The 20,928-nt window shown below is 40.7% G+C and overlaps 2 protein-coding genes across 2 annotated transcripts; both read left to right on the top strand.

The window, feature by feature from the left end:
* Positions 1-242: 242 nt before the first annotated feature.
* On the top strand, positions 243-1,746 carry LOC139764038 (neurotrophin 1-like). The gene is made up of 2 exons (XM_071690498.1): positions 243-293; positions 881-1,746. The coding sequence occupies exons 1-2, from the start codon at positions 276-278 to the stop codon at positions 1,634-1,636; spliced, it is 774 nt and encodes a 257-aa protein (XP_071546599.1). The 5' UTR covers positions 243-275; the 3' UTR covers positions 1,637-1,746.
* A 15,532-nt stretch (positions 1,747-17,278) lies between these two features.
* On the top strand, positions 17,279-20,480 carry LOC139764037 (neurotrophin 1-like). The gene is made up of 2 exons (XM_071690497.1): positions 17,279-17,414; positions 19,040-20,480. Exons 1-2 carry the CDS (start codon positions 17,397-17,399, stop codon positions 19,784-19,786), a joined length of 765 nt encoding a protein of 254 aa, XP_071546598.1. The 5' UTR covers positions 17,279-17,396; the 3' UTR covers positions 19,787-20,480.
* The last annotated feature ends 448 nt before the right edge of the window (positions 20,481-20,928 follow it).

Genomic DNA, 20,928 nt, shown 5'->3' with positions numbered 1-20,928 from the left:
CCTTTACATAAATACCTTATATTTATGACTAGGGCGAAAGTGAGGTATTTGACAAATAAACGATTCCCCAAACATGAGTGAGCAATTAAAGTTTAACCACTAATGATGAACGAAATATAATTGTATGAAAAGGAGCCAGGTACAACTGAGGCTCATCCACACCTCGTAATACAGCCCTGCCGCAGCCACCACAAGATGGCGAGTACATATATAAAGTTCCAGCCAGTGCAGCCGCTCCCACAGTCACTCCTGAGAATTATTGGTCACAACATACCATGGCCACGGTGCTCCTGGTGAGTGATTGCTCGTCTCTCATGCTGGACAAACTCTACTATGAAATTCATGATAGCTGTAACTCCACTGTAAAGTACCAGAATTTACTTAAAAAAAAGAATATATATATATATATATATATATATATATATATATATATATATATATATATATATATATATATATATATATATATATATAAATACATGATATTTGTAATGCTAACTACTATTATGTCATCTGCGTTTAATACTGTTTAAAGTTTCTTTGTTTCACGAGTGTTCCTGCGAAGTGGAAAGACGGCCGCACCTGGCCTGGTTGAATATGGCTCTGTCATAATTCCTTTATTGGTGCCACACGACACTACTGTGGATTATTTATTTATTACAATATTACTTTATTTTGAAAATAGAACAGGTGTTGGACTGTTGATATCCAGAGTCATCGTCCATATCGTTGGCAATCTTGGACCTCGCAGCATTAATCGCATCATTTTCACTCTTATTGTGCTCTAATCACAGGGAAACTGGTAGCTATATATACGGTACAACTACTCGAACTTTCTCATTACCCTGCGCCACACGCCCCCACCACCCTCCCCTCTCAGGTCCTCCTGGCGGTGCCAGCTGTAACAGTCGCCGATCAGAGATCCCATGTCCTCATCAGTGTCGGTGCCGAAGGGTCCGTCCAGTACGCCGCCACCGCCCATCGTCAACCTCTTTACCAGGAGTCCCAGCTTGCATACGGTTACCACCCACAGCCTGCTTATGGACACCCACAACCCACTTACTACCCACAACCTGTGTACTACCAACAAGCTACCTACCATTCACAACCCACTTACCACCACCAGCCCGCCGTACCTGCCTGCGCTGCCAACACCACAGAGACCTGGTGTCTGGAAGACCCAGATTACCCAGAATACGAGATCAACCACGCTCTTCAGTACAACGTCCACCACGTCCTCGCCCTCTACGCTGACGTGGCCGGACTCAGCACTCCGCTATCTGTTGAACGTCCAAAGACTCTGAAGGAAGAGACTTACCTCTGCTCCTCAGAAACGTCTTATGTGAAGCCTCTGAGAGCTATCAACACTGACGGCAAGTGGCGCGTCATCGTCAATAACGTCAACGTTCACTACCAGACCCTCACTCAGACCACACGCATCGAGGAGTGCCTAACCTCTGGTGACGCCTGTCCCCTGGTGCCTGAGTGTTACGAGTCCAAGTGTTTGCAGAAGTCCATCTACCACCGCTTCCTCGTCTATGACCCCTATGATCAGTACTTCCCCTTCGCCATCGAGACCTTCAAGCTGCCTGCCAGCTGTGCCTGTCTGCTGGGTGCCTACACCATCGACCACTAAGAGAAGAGGTGATATGAAAAGAAAGATGGAAAAAGGACCTCCAGGGAATGCTAAAACTATGATTCTCGTAATTGTATTCTAAACTTATGAAGACCATATTATGGTTATTCCTCTTAACTTTCAATCTCCAATTTCAACCTGTCCATTTGAACTTTGCCTGGAATCAACAGCCTGAAAATACAGTACGTAAAGAAAGCAGTTTTCTGGTCAATCTTAGTTAAGACTAAAATTACCATGATACGTAGAAAACACGTCTCACATATCATATTATACCAAATACAGTATCAATAAACTAAGTTTTTATATCCCTCGATATTGCTGAAAAATATCACAGATCTCTAGAATGACTAGATATTGCTTACCGATATTGCTTACATATACTGTCTAAAGATATTACGTCTACGTGATGATATTATAACACACTCATACAATGTGTAGTCGTTGTCATTCTAGATCATCATGAACATTCTTCAGTAGAATTATTCTTCTATTGCTGGCGTTAATCAGATAACTCAGTACAATTGCAACACTCGGAATCAAGTACACCAAGACCACAGCTCCCAATCCACAAGCAGGTCCCACAGACTTTCCGTGATTTTCCTTGGCTGCTTCATAGGAAACTGGTTCAGTCCATTGACAGTACGTCTCCTCATGAATAACACATCACTCTAATTCACTCTATCTTGTGCATGCCTTACACCCTCCTGCCTGATTAAGCCCCAAAGCACATAATCTTTATCCCACGACTCAAACGCTTCCCTCCCGCCCTCCGCATACTACACACTTCATTCGTTCATGCCAGCACTGCTAACTCTAACTCCCATTCCTCACTTACTCCTTAACTTCATTTATCCTCACCTTTTGCCTTTCTACATTCAATATCTCATGGTATATCTTCCTACAAGCGTCTTAACCAGCCTCACTTACTTACTCTTCTCACTCTCATCATTTTGTCTTTTTCGAAACTCTTTGCCTTCACCTCCATTTGGTAACGATCAGACATCCCTTTTGCTGCCTCCATCATTACAGTCAATTCTAAGAATCTCTGTTATGTACGCCTATCAGTTAGTGCGTATTCCAGTACTGCATGTTTACCATCTTTCTTAGGTACCTTTTTTTTTATAAGCCAGGTATTCCCAATCACCAACACTTTTTCTGTACAGGGCTCCACAGCAGTTAACCATTTCCTTTCACGTTATCAAATATCCATTAACCCCCCCCCTCCAATAATATCTTTAACTGTCAGGTTATCCACTGTCTCATTCAAATCACTCATTACTGATACTCGATCCCTCATAACAAAACTGCTGACAAACTCACTCAGCTCCCCTCAAGACGCTTGCCTCTCTTCGTCAGTTCTTTAGTTGTCAGTTGTATAAGCAATTATAATCACCTAACGCCCGTAATCCACTTTCAGTTTCACCCAGATCAGTCTGGAGTTCACTTTCTTACACTCTTTCACACACTCCCACAACTCAATCCTCAGCAAAAGTGCTACTCCTTCCTTAGCTCTCGCCCTCAAATCAACCCTTAAATTTACCCCTACCTTCTCAAACCAATCTTCCTCTTTACCCTTTAGCCTTGTTTCACTCAAAGCTGGAACATCCTGGTATCTTTCCCCAAATACATTACCAATCTCTCCCTTTTTCTAATCTTGGTTGCATTCCTACACATTCCGACACCCCAGCCTGATCCTTCGAGGAGGATGAGCACTCGTTGCTCGATTCTTCCTTCTCTTCCAACGTTTAGGAAAAGAAATACGAGAAGAGGGTAGAAGGCTTCCAACCCCAACTACCTCCCTTTTCAGTCGCCTTCAACGACAAGATGGGAAGTTATGTATATATGGACTGAACCAAGGAACATGAAACGTCTGGGATAAACCATGAAAAGGTCTGTGGGGCCTGTATGTGGATAGGGGGCTGTGGTTTCGGTGCATTACACATGGCAGCTTGAGACTGGGTGTGAGCGAATGTGGCCATTTTTTTTTCACACATCACCATTTCCCACGTTGGCTAGGTAGTGTTAAGAACAGAGGACTGATCCTAAGAGGGAAAATCCTTATTTGGTTCCCTTCTCACTTCCTTCTTTTGCAAAAAGTAAAGACTGGATGGGAGGATTTCCAGCCCTCCGCTCCCTCCCGTTTTAGTCGCCCTTTACGACACGCAGGGAATATGTGGGAAGCAGGTGCTCAAACGGCAGTTTTCCAAAACTATCCATTTTATTGCAATGAAGCTGTCGCCTTCATGTAGGCATCATCAGGAATCTATAGAAATAAGAGAAAAACGGCGTCACAAAACGTGGATATAGAATGTAAACCACAAACAACACGTATATAAGGACCAAACCACAGTACATAGAACGTAAATAGTGAGGGATACAGATTAGAACTATCACGACGGGTAATATGAACTACAACATAAATGCAAAATATAGATAAAGAAATTCTATTTTGTACTTTGGTTGTAGTTTATATATATATCATACATGACAGCTAGAGACTGAGTGTGAATAAATGTGGCCTTTTTTGTCTGTTTTCCTGGCTCTACCTCACTGAAGCAGTTGGTAGCGATGCTGTTTCCTGTGGGGCAGGGAAGCGTCAGGAATGTATGAAGGCAAGCAAGTATGAATATGTACATGTGTATAAATGTATATGCCTGTGTATGTGTATGCATATGCATGTATATGTGTATATATTGATATGTATATGTGCGTATATGGGCGTCTATATATATATATGTATATATATATATATATATATATATATATATATATATATATATATATATATATATATATATATATATATATATATATATATATATATATATATATATATATATATATATATATATATATATATATATATTGTTGGTCACATGGAGAGAATGAGTGAGGAAAGATTGGCAAAGAGGATATAAGTGTCAGAGGTGGAGGGAACAATAAGTGGGAGACCAAACTGGAGGTGGAAGGATGGAGTGAAAAAGATTTTGAGCGATCGGGGCCTGAACATGCAGGAGGGTGAAAGGCGTGCAAGGAACAGAGTGCATTGGAACGATGTGGTATACCGGGGTCGACGTGCTGTCAGTGGAGTGAACCAGGGCATGTGAAGCGTCTGAGGTAAACCATGGAGAGTTCTGTGGGGCCTGGATGTGGAAAGGGAGCTGTGTTCTCGTGCATTATACATGACAGCGAGAGACCGAGTGTGACCGAATGTGGCCTTTGTTGTCTTTTCCTAGCGCTACCTCGCTCGCGTGCGGGGGGAGGGGGTTGTCATTTCATGTGTGGCGGGGTAGCGACAGGAATGAATAAAGGCAGCAAGTATGAATTATGTACATGTGTATATATGTATATGTCTGTGTATGTATACATATATATGTATACGTTGAAATGTATAGGTATGTATATGTGGGTGTGTGGACGTGTATGTACATACATGTGTATGCCGGTGGGTTGGGCCATTCTTTCGTCTATTTCCTAGCGCTACAACGCTAACGCGGGAGACAGCAACAAAATATAATAATAAAAAAAAGAAATATATATATATATATATATATATATATATATATATATATATATATATATATATATATATATATATATATATTGGTAAAGTCATGAAAGTAAGAAGGTTTGATGAAGTTAGCCGACAGGCAGACGTATCCTCCAGCAGTGCAGTGACAACAGTGTAATTCTTGTTTAGTTAAACATTTAAGATTGGAAGGGTCTAAGTAAAATGAGGCAGTACATTATACCATGTTGCTTGCGTTAGTGAGGGAGTACATTATACCATGATGCTTGTGTTAATAAGGGAGTACATCATACCATGATGCTTGTGTTAATGAGGGAGTACATCATACCATGATGCTTGTGTTAATGCCTCAGATCGATCATCTGTTTTGAAAAAAATTAAGTGCAGTCACAGAGTGATTGATGATACAGTGTAATATATATATATATATATATATATATATATATATATATATATATATATATATATATATATATATATATATATATATATATATATATATATATATATATATATATATATATATATATATATATATATATATATATATATATATATATATATATATATATAATTATTCAGCTGCAGAACATTGAAAGGCAGATCATGTATCAACAAATGGCACACTGATTGTCTCTCACCTCACGTTAAGGCTGCTAGCTATTACATTACGTTAAGGCAGCTAGCTATTACATTACGTTAAGGCAGCTAGCTATTACATTACGTTAAGGCAGCTAGCTATTACAGTACGTTAAGGCTGCTAGCTATTACATTACGTTAAGGCTGCTAGCTATTACATTACGTTAAGGCAGCTAGCTATTACATTACGTTAAGGCAGCTAGCTATTACATTACGTTAAGGCTGCTAGCTATTACATTACGTTAAGGCAGCTAGCTATTACATTACGTTAAGGCAGCTAGCTATTACATTACGTTAAGGCAGCTAGCTATTACAGTACGTTAAGGCTGCTAGCTATTACATTACGTTAAGGCAGCTAGCTATTACATTACGTTAAGGCAACTAGCTATTACATTACGTTAAGGCAGCTAGCTATTACATTACGTTAAGGCAGCTAGCTATTACATTACGTTAAGGCAGCTAGCTATTACATAACGTTAAGGCAGCTAGCTATTACATTACGTTAAGGCAGCTAGCTATTACATTACGTTAAGGCAGCTAGCTATTACATTACGTCAAAGGAACTAGCTATTACATTACGTTAAGGCTGCTAGCTATTACATTACGTTAAGGCAGCTAGCTATTACATTACGTTAAGGCAGCTAGCTATTACATTACGTTAAGGCAGCTAGCTATTACATAACGTTAAGGCAGCTAGCTATTACATTACGTTAAGGCAGCTAGCTATTACATTACGTTAAGGCAGCTAGCTATTACATTACGTTAAGGCAGCTATCTATTACATTACGTTAAGGTAGCTAGCTATTACATTACGTTAAGGCAGCTAGCTAGTACATTACGTTAAGGCAGCTAGCTATCACGTTACGTTAAGGCAGCTAGCTATTACATAACGTTAAGGCAGCTAGCTATTACATAACGTTAAGGCAGCTAGCTATTACATTACGTTAAGGCAGCTAGCTATTACATTACGTTAAGGCAGCTAGCTATTATATAACGTTAAGGCAGCTAGCTATTACATAACGTTAAAGCAGCTAGCTATTACATTACGTTAAGGCAGCTAGCTATTTCATTACGTTAAGGCAGATAGCAATTATATAACGTTAAGGCAGCTTGCTATTACATTGCGTTAAGGCAGCTAGCTATTACATTACGTTAAGGCAGCTAGCAATTATATAACGTTAAGGCAGCTTGCTAATACATTACGTTAAGGCAGCTAGCTATTACATTACGTTAAGGCAGCTAGCTATTACATAACGTTAAGGCAGCTAGCTATTACATAACGTTAAGGCAGCTAGCTATTACATTACGTTAAGGCAGCTAGCTGTTACATTACGTTAAGGCAGCTAGCTATTATATAACGTTAAGGCTGCTAGCTATTACATAACGTTAAGGCAGCTAGCTATTACATTACGTTAAGGCAGCTAGCTATTACATTACGTTAAGGCAGCTAGCTATTACATTACGTTAAGGCAGCTAGCTATTACATTACGTTAAGGCAGCTATCTATTACATTACGTTAAGGTAGCTAGCTATTACATTACGTTAAGGCAGCTAGCTATTACATTACGTTAAGGCAGCTAGCTATCACGTTACGTTAAGGCAGCTAGCTATTACATAACGTTAAGGCAGCTAGCTATTACATAACGTTAAGGCAGCTAGCTATTACATTACGTTAAGGCAGCTAGCCATTACATTACGTTAAGGCAGCTAGCTATTATATAACGTTAAGGCAGCTAGCTATTACATAACGTTAAAGCAGCTAGCTATTACATTACGTTAAGGCAGCTAGCTATTTCATTACGTTAAGGCAGATAGCAATTATATAACGTTAAGGCAGCTTGCTATTACATTACGTTAAGGCAGCTAGCTATTACATCACGTTAAGGCAGCTAGCAATTATATAACGTTAAGGCAGCTTGCTAATACATTACGTTAAGGCAGCTAGCTATTACATTACGTTAAGGCAGCTAGCTATTACATAACGTTAAGGCAGCTAGCTATTACATAACGTTAAGGCAGCTAGCTATTACATTACGTTAAGGCAGCTAGCTGTTACATTACGTTAAGGCAGCTAGCTATCACATAACGTTAAGGCTGCTAGCTATTACATAACGTTAAGGCAGCTAGCTATTACATTACGTTAAGGCAGCTAGCTGTTACATTACGTTAAGGCAGCTAGCTATTACATTACGTTAAGGCAGCTAGCTATTACATTACGTTAAGGCAGCTAGCTATTACATAACGTTAAGGCAGCTAGCTATTACATAACGTTAAGGCAGCTAGCTGTTACATTACGTTAAGGCAGCTAGCTATTACATAACGTTAAGGCAGCTAGCTATTACATAACGTTAAGGCAGCTAGCTATTACATAACGTTAAGGCAGCTAGCTATTACATAAGGCTAAGAAAGAGAAAGCCATCCCTTATGCCTCAGCAAATTTACGTTTCCTTATGAGTTACGAAATTATTGTGGTTGGCCTGACCATTCTGTGGTTAGCAAGATGAGTCCCTGTTTCTGCCATATGTTCAAGCTACTTGACCAACCAAGTAAGAGAAAGTCCCCCAGAGAAAAGGAGTGATGATATTTGTTAAAAGCTGGTAACAATGTTTGAACGGTTACTCACCGGGTGTCATTTTTAGAGGCACAACGGTCATGTGTGTTCTAAACATATACCATACAATTCATCAACAAATTAAATCGATTACGATTGCGATTACCTTGCAATCCTGTGATTAAGATTACGATTACCTTGCTATCCTGCAATTAGGATTACGATTATTTTGCAAGTCCATGATTAAGACTACGATTACTATTCCTTCCTAAATCAAAAATGTAATCGATTAAGATTATGATTCTTAAAGAAATGAGGAATCGATACCAATGAATACGATAGTTGATTATAATTACAATATTTCCGGCAATGAGACCTTCCCCCCTCCCCCACCTACAGATGGAGTAACCAAACAGGGATATCGTGATTTAAGGCCAAGAAAAGAAAATACCATCCAGGCGACACTATATGTGAGAAACGTGCGCAGTTTATGAACAACAACATGCTCACCTGTCATGAGCTAACAGACTAGGTTAAGTAACTGCTTAGATGAGGATCCTTGATAATTGTTTGGAATAGATTATCCCATGTACCAGATGTCTGCTGTGAACTTGTCAGCTACACCAGCGAGTCATAGTGCAGAATGTATATTCATATTGCAGGATTTAGCTATTATATGTATCTCTTGTAAGACTTGTTCATCTTTATCATCTGATCTATGTAAATATCCTCAATATTTCTAAACCCTGATTTTTCTGAAGCATCTTCTGGTGATGTTTGTACAGAGTTTCCTATTAAGCATTCATTTATCACCAATTCCATAACGAGGAGACATTTTGAACATTTTGCACTCGAAAAATTGTTTTCTTGAAGGTTTTAATCCCAATTTCATTATGCAGAAACAAAATATGATCTCCAGTATAAACGTATAGCCTCCCGAAGCCGAGGTGAGGAGTCAGTGTCATAACAGATTGCCAATAAGCATCCTTCCTTCACGTCTCCACCTTCAGCTGAGTGTTAGGAAGGTGAAACTCATCATTGTGAAATCACCTCAAGAAACGTCCTTCTCATGGAGTGTAATCTACTCATGGACGACGAACGCCATTTATATTGAGAAAACGGCGCTTGGGGAAGTAATGGGTGATCCCTAGCAACATAATCATGATACACTTGACGAGAGTAACAGAAGATAACTGTGGTTATGTAGCCATGGGAGGTGACCACCTAGGGCCATATAGCTTCGCATAAACTCTACAAGATGATTACCACCCTCACCGATCCTTCATTTCCGATTATCAGAGAGTTATACGTTGACTAATTTGACAAATGAAGAGCCATAAAAGTGAATGAGATTATCTACGATGGTGTTAAGAGCTACATACAGCATCATATTGGTGTTTACTTGCATGACAGCGCGAAACGTACCTCATCCAGCTGGTGGTAAGTCTGACATTGGGTCAGCCGAGCTACAAGGTTGTGTCTGAGAGAGAGAGAGAGAGAGAGAGAGAGAGAGAGAGAGAGAGAGAGAGAGAGAGAGAGAGAGAGAGAGAGAGAGAGAGAGAGAGAGAGAGAGAGAGAGAGAGAGAGAGAGAGAGAGAGAGATAAAAGCCAAAGAAAACTGTAAACAAGCTCAAGTAGGTCATCATGGAGTTAAGTGTAGTAAATGATGGCAAGATAGAACTAACGTACAACAACTTACGAAGGCAAAAGAAGACTAGAAAAACCGAGGTTGATGACAACAAACTCAGGAAGTCAACCATCAGTTAATCAAGAGCAAAGATGATCCAAACAGTGTAGTATGAAGGATGACTGATGATGTTCACACAAAGAAAACCACATTTAGTCTTTGGAAGGAAAGGGGAAGGACAACAACTAAAGGAAATACGATAAAAGAACAACTGTTACCGGAAGTAACAGAAATGGAATGTATGTTTTGTCTGTATAATTTGAACAGGAAAATGCCACAGTGGCAGGAGAAGACTTCTCAAGGTTATTTTCAGAATACAGTATGAAGTCCAGCTGGAGTTTAGGAAATGAAATTAACTCGGTTTTGGTACTAGTGTAGAAACGCCAATATCATTTATGTTAAATCAAAGCCGTTATGAAAGTAGACCTCATCACGTTTTTCTCAAGGGACGTTGTTAAGGAATAAGGAAGGAGACACGGGGATTTCACGTGACTTTTCAGGAGATTGCTGGTAAACAATGGTCTTTACAGGCAGTTTATAATGAATAGGTTAACAATAAGAAACAATCTGCCTCATTATTTATATATTATATCAATCCTTCAGAAAATATGAACTCAATCAAATGTTGAGTAAAGATGATGAAGGTACGCTATGGTTGGTGGGGCAAGGAATACAAAGTCCAAACAACTTAGAGTTCATGTACATGTATGCAGGCAGGAAACACTTGGACCTGCCTGGGAAAAGTGAAATGTGAAAAGATGATGCTGTAGAATACAGCTGCCCATAGTATCATGCTATTGAACAAGATGAAGTTAGATGGGCTGATACACCTTCAATACCAGACCTCATTTGCCTATACAACAGCCTGTAAATGTAGAACGATTATGGTAATTCTCTTGGAGAAACTGTGTACATAATGTTCGAGTTTCATGAAGTGCATATTGATGAACAACAAAAGAGAATTGATTCCTAAGGTAAACAGATATAAAGTATTAAGCTTCACAGAGCTGAACACCTTCGGGAAAAAATTGTGACACGGAATTCCACAGTCATATCGTGAACGGTGTTACAGGAGATTCTGTAACGTTACAGGATATCCTGTAGTGTTACAGGAGGTACTGTAGTGTTACAGTAGGTCCTGTAGTGGTCATAACGAGTCCAGGATTAACGGGCGAGCACTATGGGTGATGATGGAGACGTCCCGATGCTGTTGCTGTGTATTCTTTCTCGCGTCTCTCCAGGGGCGGTTCTTTGTGTAGTGAGTGAGTGGTTCAAGGCTGGGCGGGCGTGGCTCTCATGCCTCACGCATTCATCCTCAACGACCTTCTTCCCAGTCCCTCACTCAGCTACGCCACAATCACTAATCCTAGGTTAAGCCAGCAGGACTCTCTCTCTCTAACAATTTCATTATCACTTCTTCCGACGTCAGTCTCTAAATCTGACGTTCTAAATTCAAACTTTGCAAAATGCTGTCGTACCTTCCCAATATTACTACTACTACTGATGATAATGATGATAATGATAATGATAATAGTAATAATGATGATAATGATAATGATAATGATGATGATAATGATAATGATAATAATAACAGTAATAGCAATAGTGATAATAATAATAATCATAATGATAATAATAATGATACTGATAATAATGATAATAATAACAAAAATGATAAAATGTTCATATAGGAGTGGTCTATAGAAATAAAAGCTCCATTGTGTGATTCTCCCGATAATGGACAATCGGAGCAGGAGCATACGTGGGGCTCAGCCTCTAGACAAGGGTACAAGGGTCAGCAGAAGTATGAGGAGCTTGGAGCCTGTACTTTTCTGGAACTGTAGAACCCTGGAATGAGGGAATCTGCCTCAGTTCTGCAACTGTGAGTCTATAGAGAGAGTGAGTTGGAGAACATATCCCCCTCCCTCCAGGATAAAGTGCGATGCAACAGACCCACTACAGCGATAGCCCTTACCTGTTCTGGGATTGCAAGGCTCAGAAGGCACTTGCGGAGCCTCCCCTTAAAGTACAATATCGGCAGATGTGTTGGGTGGGGCTGGAGCATCCACCGTCTTTGGGTTTCGGTGCAGGGAGGCATGAAGGGAAAGGGAGCCTCCTTTGTCCTGGGCTGTGACACTAATAGTGAAAGAAAACATGATAAGAGATGTGTGAGATTCTGTGGCAGGCTGCAGGAACACGCTATATGTTGTTATCTTAATCTTCCTAAACAATAAAGTTATGACGTCTCTATCTTTCGCCGTTCCATGAGCATCTGGTAGTCTGTTTGAAATTGGCATTAAACTAGAACATTTCAGAAGGGGCTATTACCTTGTATCCATGTTTGTCTGATCGATGTGGTGATTTATGCAAGAGTAACTCTGGGCACCACCAGAAGCTTGTCAGGTGATATAAGGCCTCCGTCACGACCAGGGCCCACAAGCCCGACCATTAGAAACACGCCATACAAGGCATGGAGACCCGCCCAGCCGTCCTTAACACACATAAGTACGCGGCAAACACACACACACACACACACACATATATATATATATATATATATATATATATATATATATATATATATATATATATATATATATATATATATATATATATATATATATATATATATAAATATATATATATATATATATATATATATATATATATATATATATATATATATATATATATATATATATATATATATATATATATATATATACTTTGACGCTGTCTCCCGCGTTAGCGAGGTAGCGCATGGAAACATACGAAAAAATGGCTTAACTCACACACATACACATGTATATACATAAACGCCCACACACGCACATATACATACCTATACATTTCAACGTATACATACATATACATGCACAGACATATGCATGTATACACATGTACATATTCATACATGCTGCCTTCATCCATCCTTCATCCCAGCCACACTTGAAATGACAACCACCTCCCCCCGCGTGCGCGCGAGGCACATTCGTTCACACTCAGTCTCTAGCTGTCATGTGTAATGCACCGAAACCACAGCTCCCTTTCCACATCCAGGCCCCACAAAACTTTCCATGGCTTACCCCAGACGCTTCACATGCCCTGGTTCAATCCATTGACAGCACGTCGACCCCGGTATACAATCAATATCGTTCCAATTCGCTCTATTCCTTGCACGCCTTTCACCCTCCTGCATGTTCAGGCCCCGGTCGCTCAAACTATTTTTCTCTCCATCCTTCCACCTCCAATTTGGTCTCCCATTTCTCCTTATTTCCTTCACCTCTGACACATATATCCTCTTTGTCAATCTTTCCACATTCATTCTCTCCATGTGACCAAACCATTTCAGTACACCTTCTTCTGCTCTCTCAACCACACCCTTTTTATTACCACATATCTCTCTTACCCTTTCATTACTTACTCGATCAAACCACCTCACACCACACATTGTCCTAAAACATCTCATCTCCAACACATCTACCCTCCTTCGCACAACCCTCTCTATCGCCCATGCCTCACAACCATATAACATTGTTGGAACCACTAGTCCTTCAAACATACCCATTTTTGCTCTCCGAGATAACGTTCTCTCCTTCCACACATTCTTCAACGCTCCCAGAACCTTTGCCCCCTCCCCCACCCTGTTACTATATATATATATATATATATATATATATATATATATATATATATATATATATATATATATATATATATATATATATATATATATACATCTTTCATACTATTCGCCATTTCCCGAGTCAGCGAGGTAGCGCAAGGAAATAGACGAGGAAGGAAGCGCCAGGAAAAGAAAGAAGAAAGAAAAAAAGGCCTCATTCGTTTACACTCAGTCTCTATGTGTCATGTGTAATGCACCACAGAACTTTCAATGGTTTACCCCAGTATAAAGGTTAATCCAGTAATGGTGATGGCGCTAGTCAGGTAGTGTGTTAGGATGACAGGAATTGTTCAATAAATTCTTTGCTTTGTCTGTTGAAATTTTTTCTGACGTAAGTTGACCGGAACCTTTCGTACCACTTGTTCCAGAGGCTCAGAGTCTTCATCATTTTGAATGTTATGTGCGTAATTTTTCCAATCTCTCTCTCTCTCTCTCTCTCTCTCTCTCTCTCTCTCTCTCTCTCTCTGCTTTTGTTCTTCTACATAATAACTTTCTGTTATTAAGCATGCCAGGTCTTGTGCTCCCTAACAGCTGGCAGTAACCACAAGGGCGCATCCCACATTCCTTCTCTCCGTTTCCTCACCGTCTGAGCTGAGGGTCCCACACTCCTCCAGCCACCAGCCTTGGGAAGTGATCCATCATGGCGCTGTACAAGAGACCCTTCCCATACCGCTTTCCATCCCATCCCAGGCAGGGAGACGCCCCGCTGGTGATAGTTGGCCCTGACCATGTCATTACATCATTAACAAGTGAATGTACTTTAATAAACAATTATCAGCACCTGCCTCATTAAACAGGAACTATGGTTCGGCAGGTGTTATGTACGTCACTCCAAACTGTGTGTGTGTGTGTGTGTGTGTGATTACTGTTTAAATGTTACGTGGAGGGATTTGTGCATTCGTGTTGCCCCGTCTCTTAACTTTATATATGCATACCATGTCTTTATTTTTGTGTGTAAAATTATACGCACACCCCATGGTATGCCAGATGTGCACATATCGGCCAGCCCCGAGTAGAGGATGAGCAGCCAGGTTGGATGAAGGCTGGCTGCCGCCCTCAGGATTCGAACCCACGCCGAGTCGGGTCCATGTTGAATCATGGTCAGTAACACTAACCACTACACCACCAAGACCCATTTATATTTTTGTAAAATGCTTATCCTCATCGAAAACAAAGACTGTTTCTTAGTCATTTCAACACTATAATACGTAGGTATAGAGAGATGTGATCACTTGCGAAACTAACGTAATCTAGAATAAGGATTTACACAGCGTTACTTGCTGGTGATGCAACCCTGGTTTAGGTAGTGTAAGACGCAGGTGATGATGAGGACACTTGCTTATGGTACACCGACTGGCGTCGTCCACACTCTGACCTCCCCCTCCTCCTCCTCCTCCTGCTGCTCTTGATACTGAAGCTGAGGCTCCGATTTCTATGGTTCCAGTTGTTTTTTGTTGTTGTTGTTGTTGTTGTTGTTGTTGTAGTTGTATTTTTCATATTTTTGTTAGTATTGTTGTTTGCTGCTGCAGCTGTAGGCTTTGTTGTTACTATTAGTGTGGGACCTGTAGACAACAAGTTCACTGCAAAATCGATAAGACGAAAGGGAATTAATATCTAAACTTTGACCCTCCTACAGTAACGTGATTACCCAACTTTCACATTTAGTGATTAAGGATAATATTCATAAATCTTTACCCTTAATCCTACATCCCATCATTATTACCACCCGTTCCTATATCTCCACCAATATTACTCCTACATCTCCACCAATATTACTATCTACTCCTATATCTCCATCAATATTACCACCCGCTCCTGTATCTCCAACAATATTATCACCCGTTCTTATATCTCCACCAGCATTACCACTTGTTCCTACAACATTGTGACATCTCCGCTACAGTGTGACATTCTTACCAATAACGTTTGTAAGACACAAATGATCGTCATCAAGTCGTACAGTTGCCCAGCATTATTCAAAACCAAGTGTTAGAAACTCGCTCTCCTCACACAGTGTAACAGTAATTTTCTTGATAAAGTTTAACGCTGTCTTTACTGTGTATATTTGTCCAGGCAGGTTATACTCTACTTGGTATGATGATAAGGTTCTGGTTTAAGAACCTTCCACCCGCAGAGGGCCAGTGAAGTGATCGATATAATCCTTTACTTTAACAGTAGCGGAATGTTTACCAGTTTATTTGGTTCACACTATAATGTCGTTGCTACAGATCATTGTAGGAGAATGAGTGTAGCACATCATTAGAACCCATGAGCAAAAAAGACTTTCACACGTTCTCTCTCTCTCTCTCTCTCTCTCTCTCTCTCTCTCTCTCTCTCTCTCTCTCTCTCTCTCTCTCTCTCTCTCTCTCTCTCTCTCTCTCTCTCTCTCTCTCTCTCTCTCTCTCTCCAGAATGATATGATTTTCTTCCTTTCCATCATACACCTAAGTTTTCTTTGTCTCCATCACACATGTCATCTTTATTCCTCTACATCATACACCTCGGCTTTCTTCCTCCTCCTCCTTATACTTCCACGTTCCTTCATCTATCTTCTATGCTCCTCTACGTTTTTTTTTTGTTTCACTTACGTATTTTAGCTTAATATATTTCGTTTTCTTATTGGTCATTATTTCCACTGTTAATGTCATTTACTACTTTACTTCTTATGCATCGTTTATCATAAGCTCTATTACATTCCTTTCCCATCCCAACCTTCAGTCCCACCAGTTTCCTCCTTCCCTGCTGCTGCTAGTGGTCTGCACCGGACCATACAGTCACGTCACATTCGCCTCTCACTTTCCCTTGCCGCAGGAGCGAGGGGAAATCACACTGGCATGTGTATGACTCGGGTGTGATCCAATATTAGCTCAGTTGTGTGACCTCGGTGCTCTCCTTCGTTTAGCTCCGAACATCTTTTGAAGCAGAAAGACCAATCTTCCCGATGCCCTCGACACACAGTCTTGTTTGAAGAATCCGCCTGTAACTAAGGGTCATGAACACATGCCGCAGCGCCTGTTGCCACCTCACTTCCTGCCTTCGAACATATATGTAGAATCGTTAATGCATCCTCGTTTATCATGTTTCATACACAATATCAAAACGTTAATTCATTCAGACACAGCATGTATGGTTAATCTCAGGAATCCTTCATATAATTTATTCTTAACTTTCATCAACGCTGAGTGCTACTTTGGCTGAGCTTCACATGGTGTCCCTCGTCCCCTACACTGGCTGAACTTCACATGGTGTCCCCGTCCCTTACACTGGCTGAACTTCATATAGCGTCCCTCGTCCCCTACACTGGCTGAACTTCACATGGTGACCCCGTCCCCTCCAGATTATATCATAGAATGGGAGTGAAGTATACTCAACAAAACTAGAGTGCAATTGTCAAGGCTTTGATGTTTCTTTTTATTTGGCCTTATCAGTCCCTCAAAATCATTCTATAACATTGTTGTACATCTATGAAAAGAAAAAGAATGTCCTAATATTGAATCTTCTACCATATAACCAATCCAACGTCGATAGATTTCAAGTGGACACTGGGACTTACGTGGGCCGAGGTGAAGCGGCAACTGGAGGGCGGAGCCGAGGGAGGGAAGTATATAAGACATGAAGGCTGCGAGACGTTACCATTAACCTTCCCCTCCCTACTCACGAACATTCTCTGATGGCGATGAGCGTTCTGGTAAGTTGTCTTGCACAGGGGAATCCTAGAGGTAGACATATAAGACATATTGTAGTGTATTATGTACGTCGCGCCTCATGACCCACTGCCAAGGAAGCCAGGACACCAGAGGTTTCCATAAGTTTGAATTTATCAGTATCTCCATATGTAAACAATTGTTAAAGGTCTAGCTCTAGCGCTTGAATTGAGGTACCTTCAGCTCTTCCATCGAGAGGCTCATCCCTGTATATATATATATATATATATATATATATATATATATATATATATATATATATATATATATATATATATATATATATATATATATATATATATATATATATCCAGAATTTGATACGCCTGTAGAACGGCCCTGCCTCCACAACTTGATACAACTTTTCAGTAAGTACTTACAGTTTCTTGAAGGATTGTTACCTTGGTGAAGATTTTATTGTGTACTTTACGTTAAACATACATCATCAGTTTATCCTGACCACATGAACCTTTGTCGAGACAACGGAGAGAAACAAATGATGTGCTCATTTACGTAATGGTCATCTAGCTTTATATATCAAATTCAAACTATATTTGTTGATTATTTCAGTCGTTTTATACAGCTTTAGACTGACCATGATTCCATGAACACAAACCTTGGATTATATAATGTTATATTAGGCTGTATTACACAGTCTACGTAGTAAACATGTCCCCTCCTCCATGATGCGAGGACAGATCCTTTGTTTTTCTACATTCAGGTTTTATAAGAACAACATTCACACAATTTTTTGAATAATTCCTAAAACAAAATATATAAAGTAAGTAACGCAAGATATGTACAGTAGGTAACAAGATATTTGTAGAAAGTAATATATCTTCAGTCAGTAATACAATACATCTGCAGTAAGTACCGCAAGATATCAAAAGTAAGCAATGCAATATATCTACAGTAAGTAATACAAGATATGTTCACATGTAATACAGTATATCTATGCAGCAAGTATAACAAGATAACTGCCACAAGTAACACAAGATATGTGCATAAGTAACACAAGATATGCACAAATGTAACACAAGATATCTACACTAATGATAAAAGACATTTACACAATAGAAAATATCTATACAAGTAATACAATATATCTGCACATGTAATGCAAGACATCTACACAAATGATACAAGATAACCACGCAAGTAATACAAGATATCTACAGTTAGTAATTTATATCCTGTTATGCATCATGGTGTGTTTCCCCCAGCAAGCCCGCACTTCGGTCCATGACTAGGCTGCTTTGATTTCCCCATCCCAATTATCCCTTTTCTCACTGGCTCTTTTTAGCTTCCCTCTTTCCCGCTTACTGTCTAGGCCGTCTCGTTGCCCTTCCCTAGAGATAGCGGTGAAGTAACGCAGCAGCTTTCACGGTGGTGTGTAGGTCCCGACTTCTGTTTTCCTCGCCAAATCGCGACATCACCATAAAGAAATTATCAAAAGATATGTCTCATTTATGTCCACTTATTTTTTCCATTCCCTTTCTACTAAGTCTGCAGTTTCTACAGCTTAAGGTTATCATTACTGCAGGATCTTCTGAAGACATTAAAAATGGTCATCGGAGATAACCTTTCAAAAGTTTTGTTATCCTTGCAGTTGTTCGTGCTCCTGGCTGGGACGGTGTCCGCCACCTCCACATCCCACGTCTCCATAAGCCTCGGAGACGCTAACATAGAGTACAATAATGACCACGTCCCGCAACACACCCCTGTTTACCACCCTGCCCCGGCATCATACCATCCCTCCCACCCTGAACCGTCCTATCACCCAGAACCATCTTACCACCACCCAGAACCAGTGTACCATCCTAAGGCAACCTACGACCACGACGAACCAGCAATCCCAGCGTGTGCTGAGCTGACCAACGCAACTTACTGCCTGGAAGACGAAGAGTACCCCGAGTATGACATTAAGCACGCCATCCAGTACCACCTGGACAAGTTCAATCACCTCTACGCTGATGTCGCAGATCTCGACACTGAGCTCTCCGTCGAACGTCCGGAAACCTTAGATGAGGAAACTTACCTTTGCCCCTCCGAAACTGCTTACATCCGGCCCTTGCGTGCTCAGAACACCGAAGACAAGTGGCGCATCATCGTTAACGAAATTCAGCTTCACTACAAGACATTCACTCAGACCACCCGCGTCGAAGACTGTCTTACTGCGGGAGACGACTGTCCCAAGGTGCCCCTTTGCTACGAGTCCAAGTGTTTGCAGAAGTCCATCTACCACCGCTTCCTCGTCTATGACCCCTATGATCAGTACTTCCCCTTCGCCATCGAGACCTTCAAGCTGCCTGCCAGCTGTGCCTGTCTGCTGGGTGCCTACACCATCGACCACTGAGGCCACATAGTCTCCTATGAGCTGTGCTGCCATTTTCATGACGAACCCAGGACCTGGTGCAATGGCACACGTCTCTCAACTGGTACAAATAACTCATGTTTTTGTTTGGAATAAGACACACTCTATCTGCTCAATAAGACCCAGAGAATGCATGAAGGAATAGCTTATCTACTTCATCTTTTTAACCACAATTTGTAGCGAAATATCAATCATTCTGAGAGCTCTTGTGACATACCTCTTGATGGTAGGTGGTAAGATAAATCAGATTTCTATACTGAACTTATCATCACATTTTCCTACGTCGAGGGCACCTCTCCTTGATATCCCTTATGGTCCCAGCGATTTTATCCTTCAGAAATGTAAGGTAACCAGTGGTACGTAAAGAAGCAGTCCTCTAGTCATCTTTGTGATAAACAAATAAACATAATCATGATCGGGATAAATGTCTTTATTTCATATCGTATGAGTTATATTTAGTGGCATAATCATTTTGTCATTACAAGAACATTTACTGACGTTCATCTGCCTTTCACATGTTGTTCATGAAATAAAATCTATGTTCGTAACACTGTGAATTACTCGAACCAGAGACCTAAACGATCCAGTTCATTCTATCAATGCACGCCACTCTAGTTCCTGAATGCTCATGCCTCAATATGCCAAGGTCTCCCTCGCTCCATCTTTCCTTTTCCTTCTTGGTCTCCCCTCCCCCTTGCTTCCGCATTTCAGTATACCCTGATTGCCTCTATCAGACTACCCCCACTATCAAACTTTTTTCTTACACTGTCATTTCTAACACGATCGACCAGCCTCACACTATATATTGTCTTCTGATATTTCATTTCCAATGCATCATATAAAACCAGCAGATTCCGGACCTCCGGACCCTTGTCAGGTCTACCATACCCTCCTTCATTACCACACTCAACCTGGCCACGACACCGTCCTTCACCACCACTCTCCCGCCATCACTATCACAACCTCCCTTAAACATCACCACGCCTTCCCTCCCCTTTTACCAAACCGTCCCGCATCACAACCATATCCTACGTCACTGCCACCACTCCCTCCCTCCCTCCTTGGCTACCATGCCTTCCCTCACCATTACCACGCCTTCCCACCCTGGCTATCTCACCCTCCCT

The sequence above is a fragment of the Panulirus ornatus genome, chromosome 48 (genome assembly GCF_036320965.1).
Source record: "Panulirus ornatus isolate Po-2019 chromosome 48, ASM3632096v1, whole genome shotgun sequence".
Lineage (NCBI taxonomy): Eukaryota > Metazoa > Arthropoda > Malacostraca > Decapoda > Palinuridae > Panulirus > Panulirus ornatus.
This window is presented reverse-complemented; position numbering and strand designations above follow the sequence as displayed.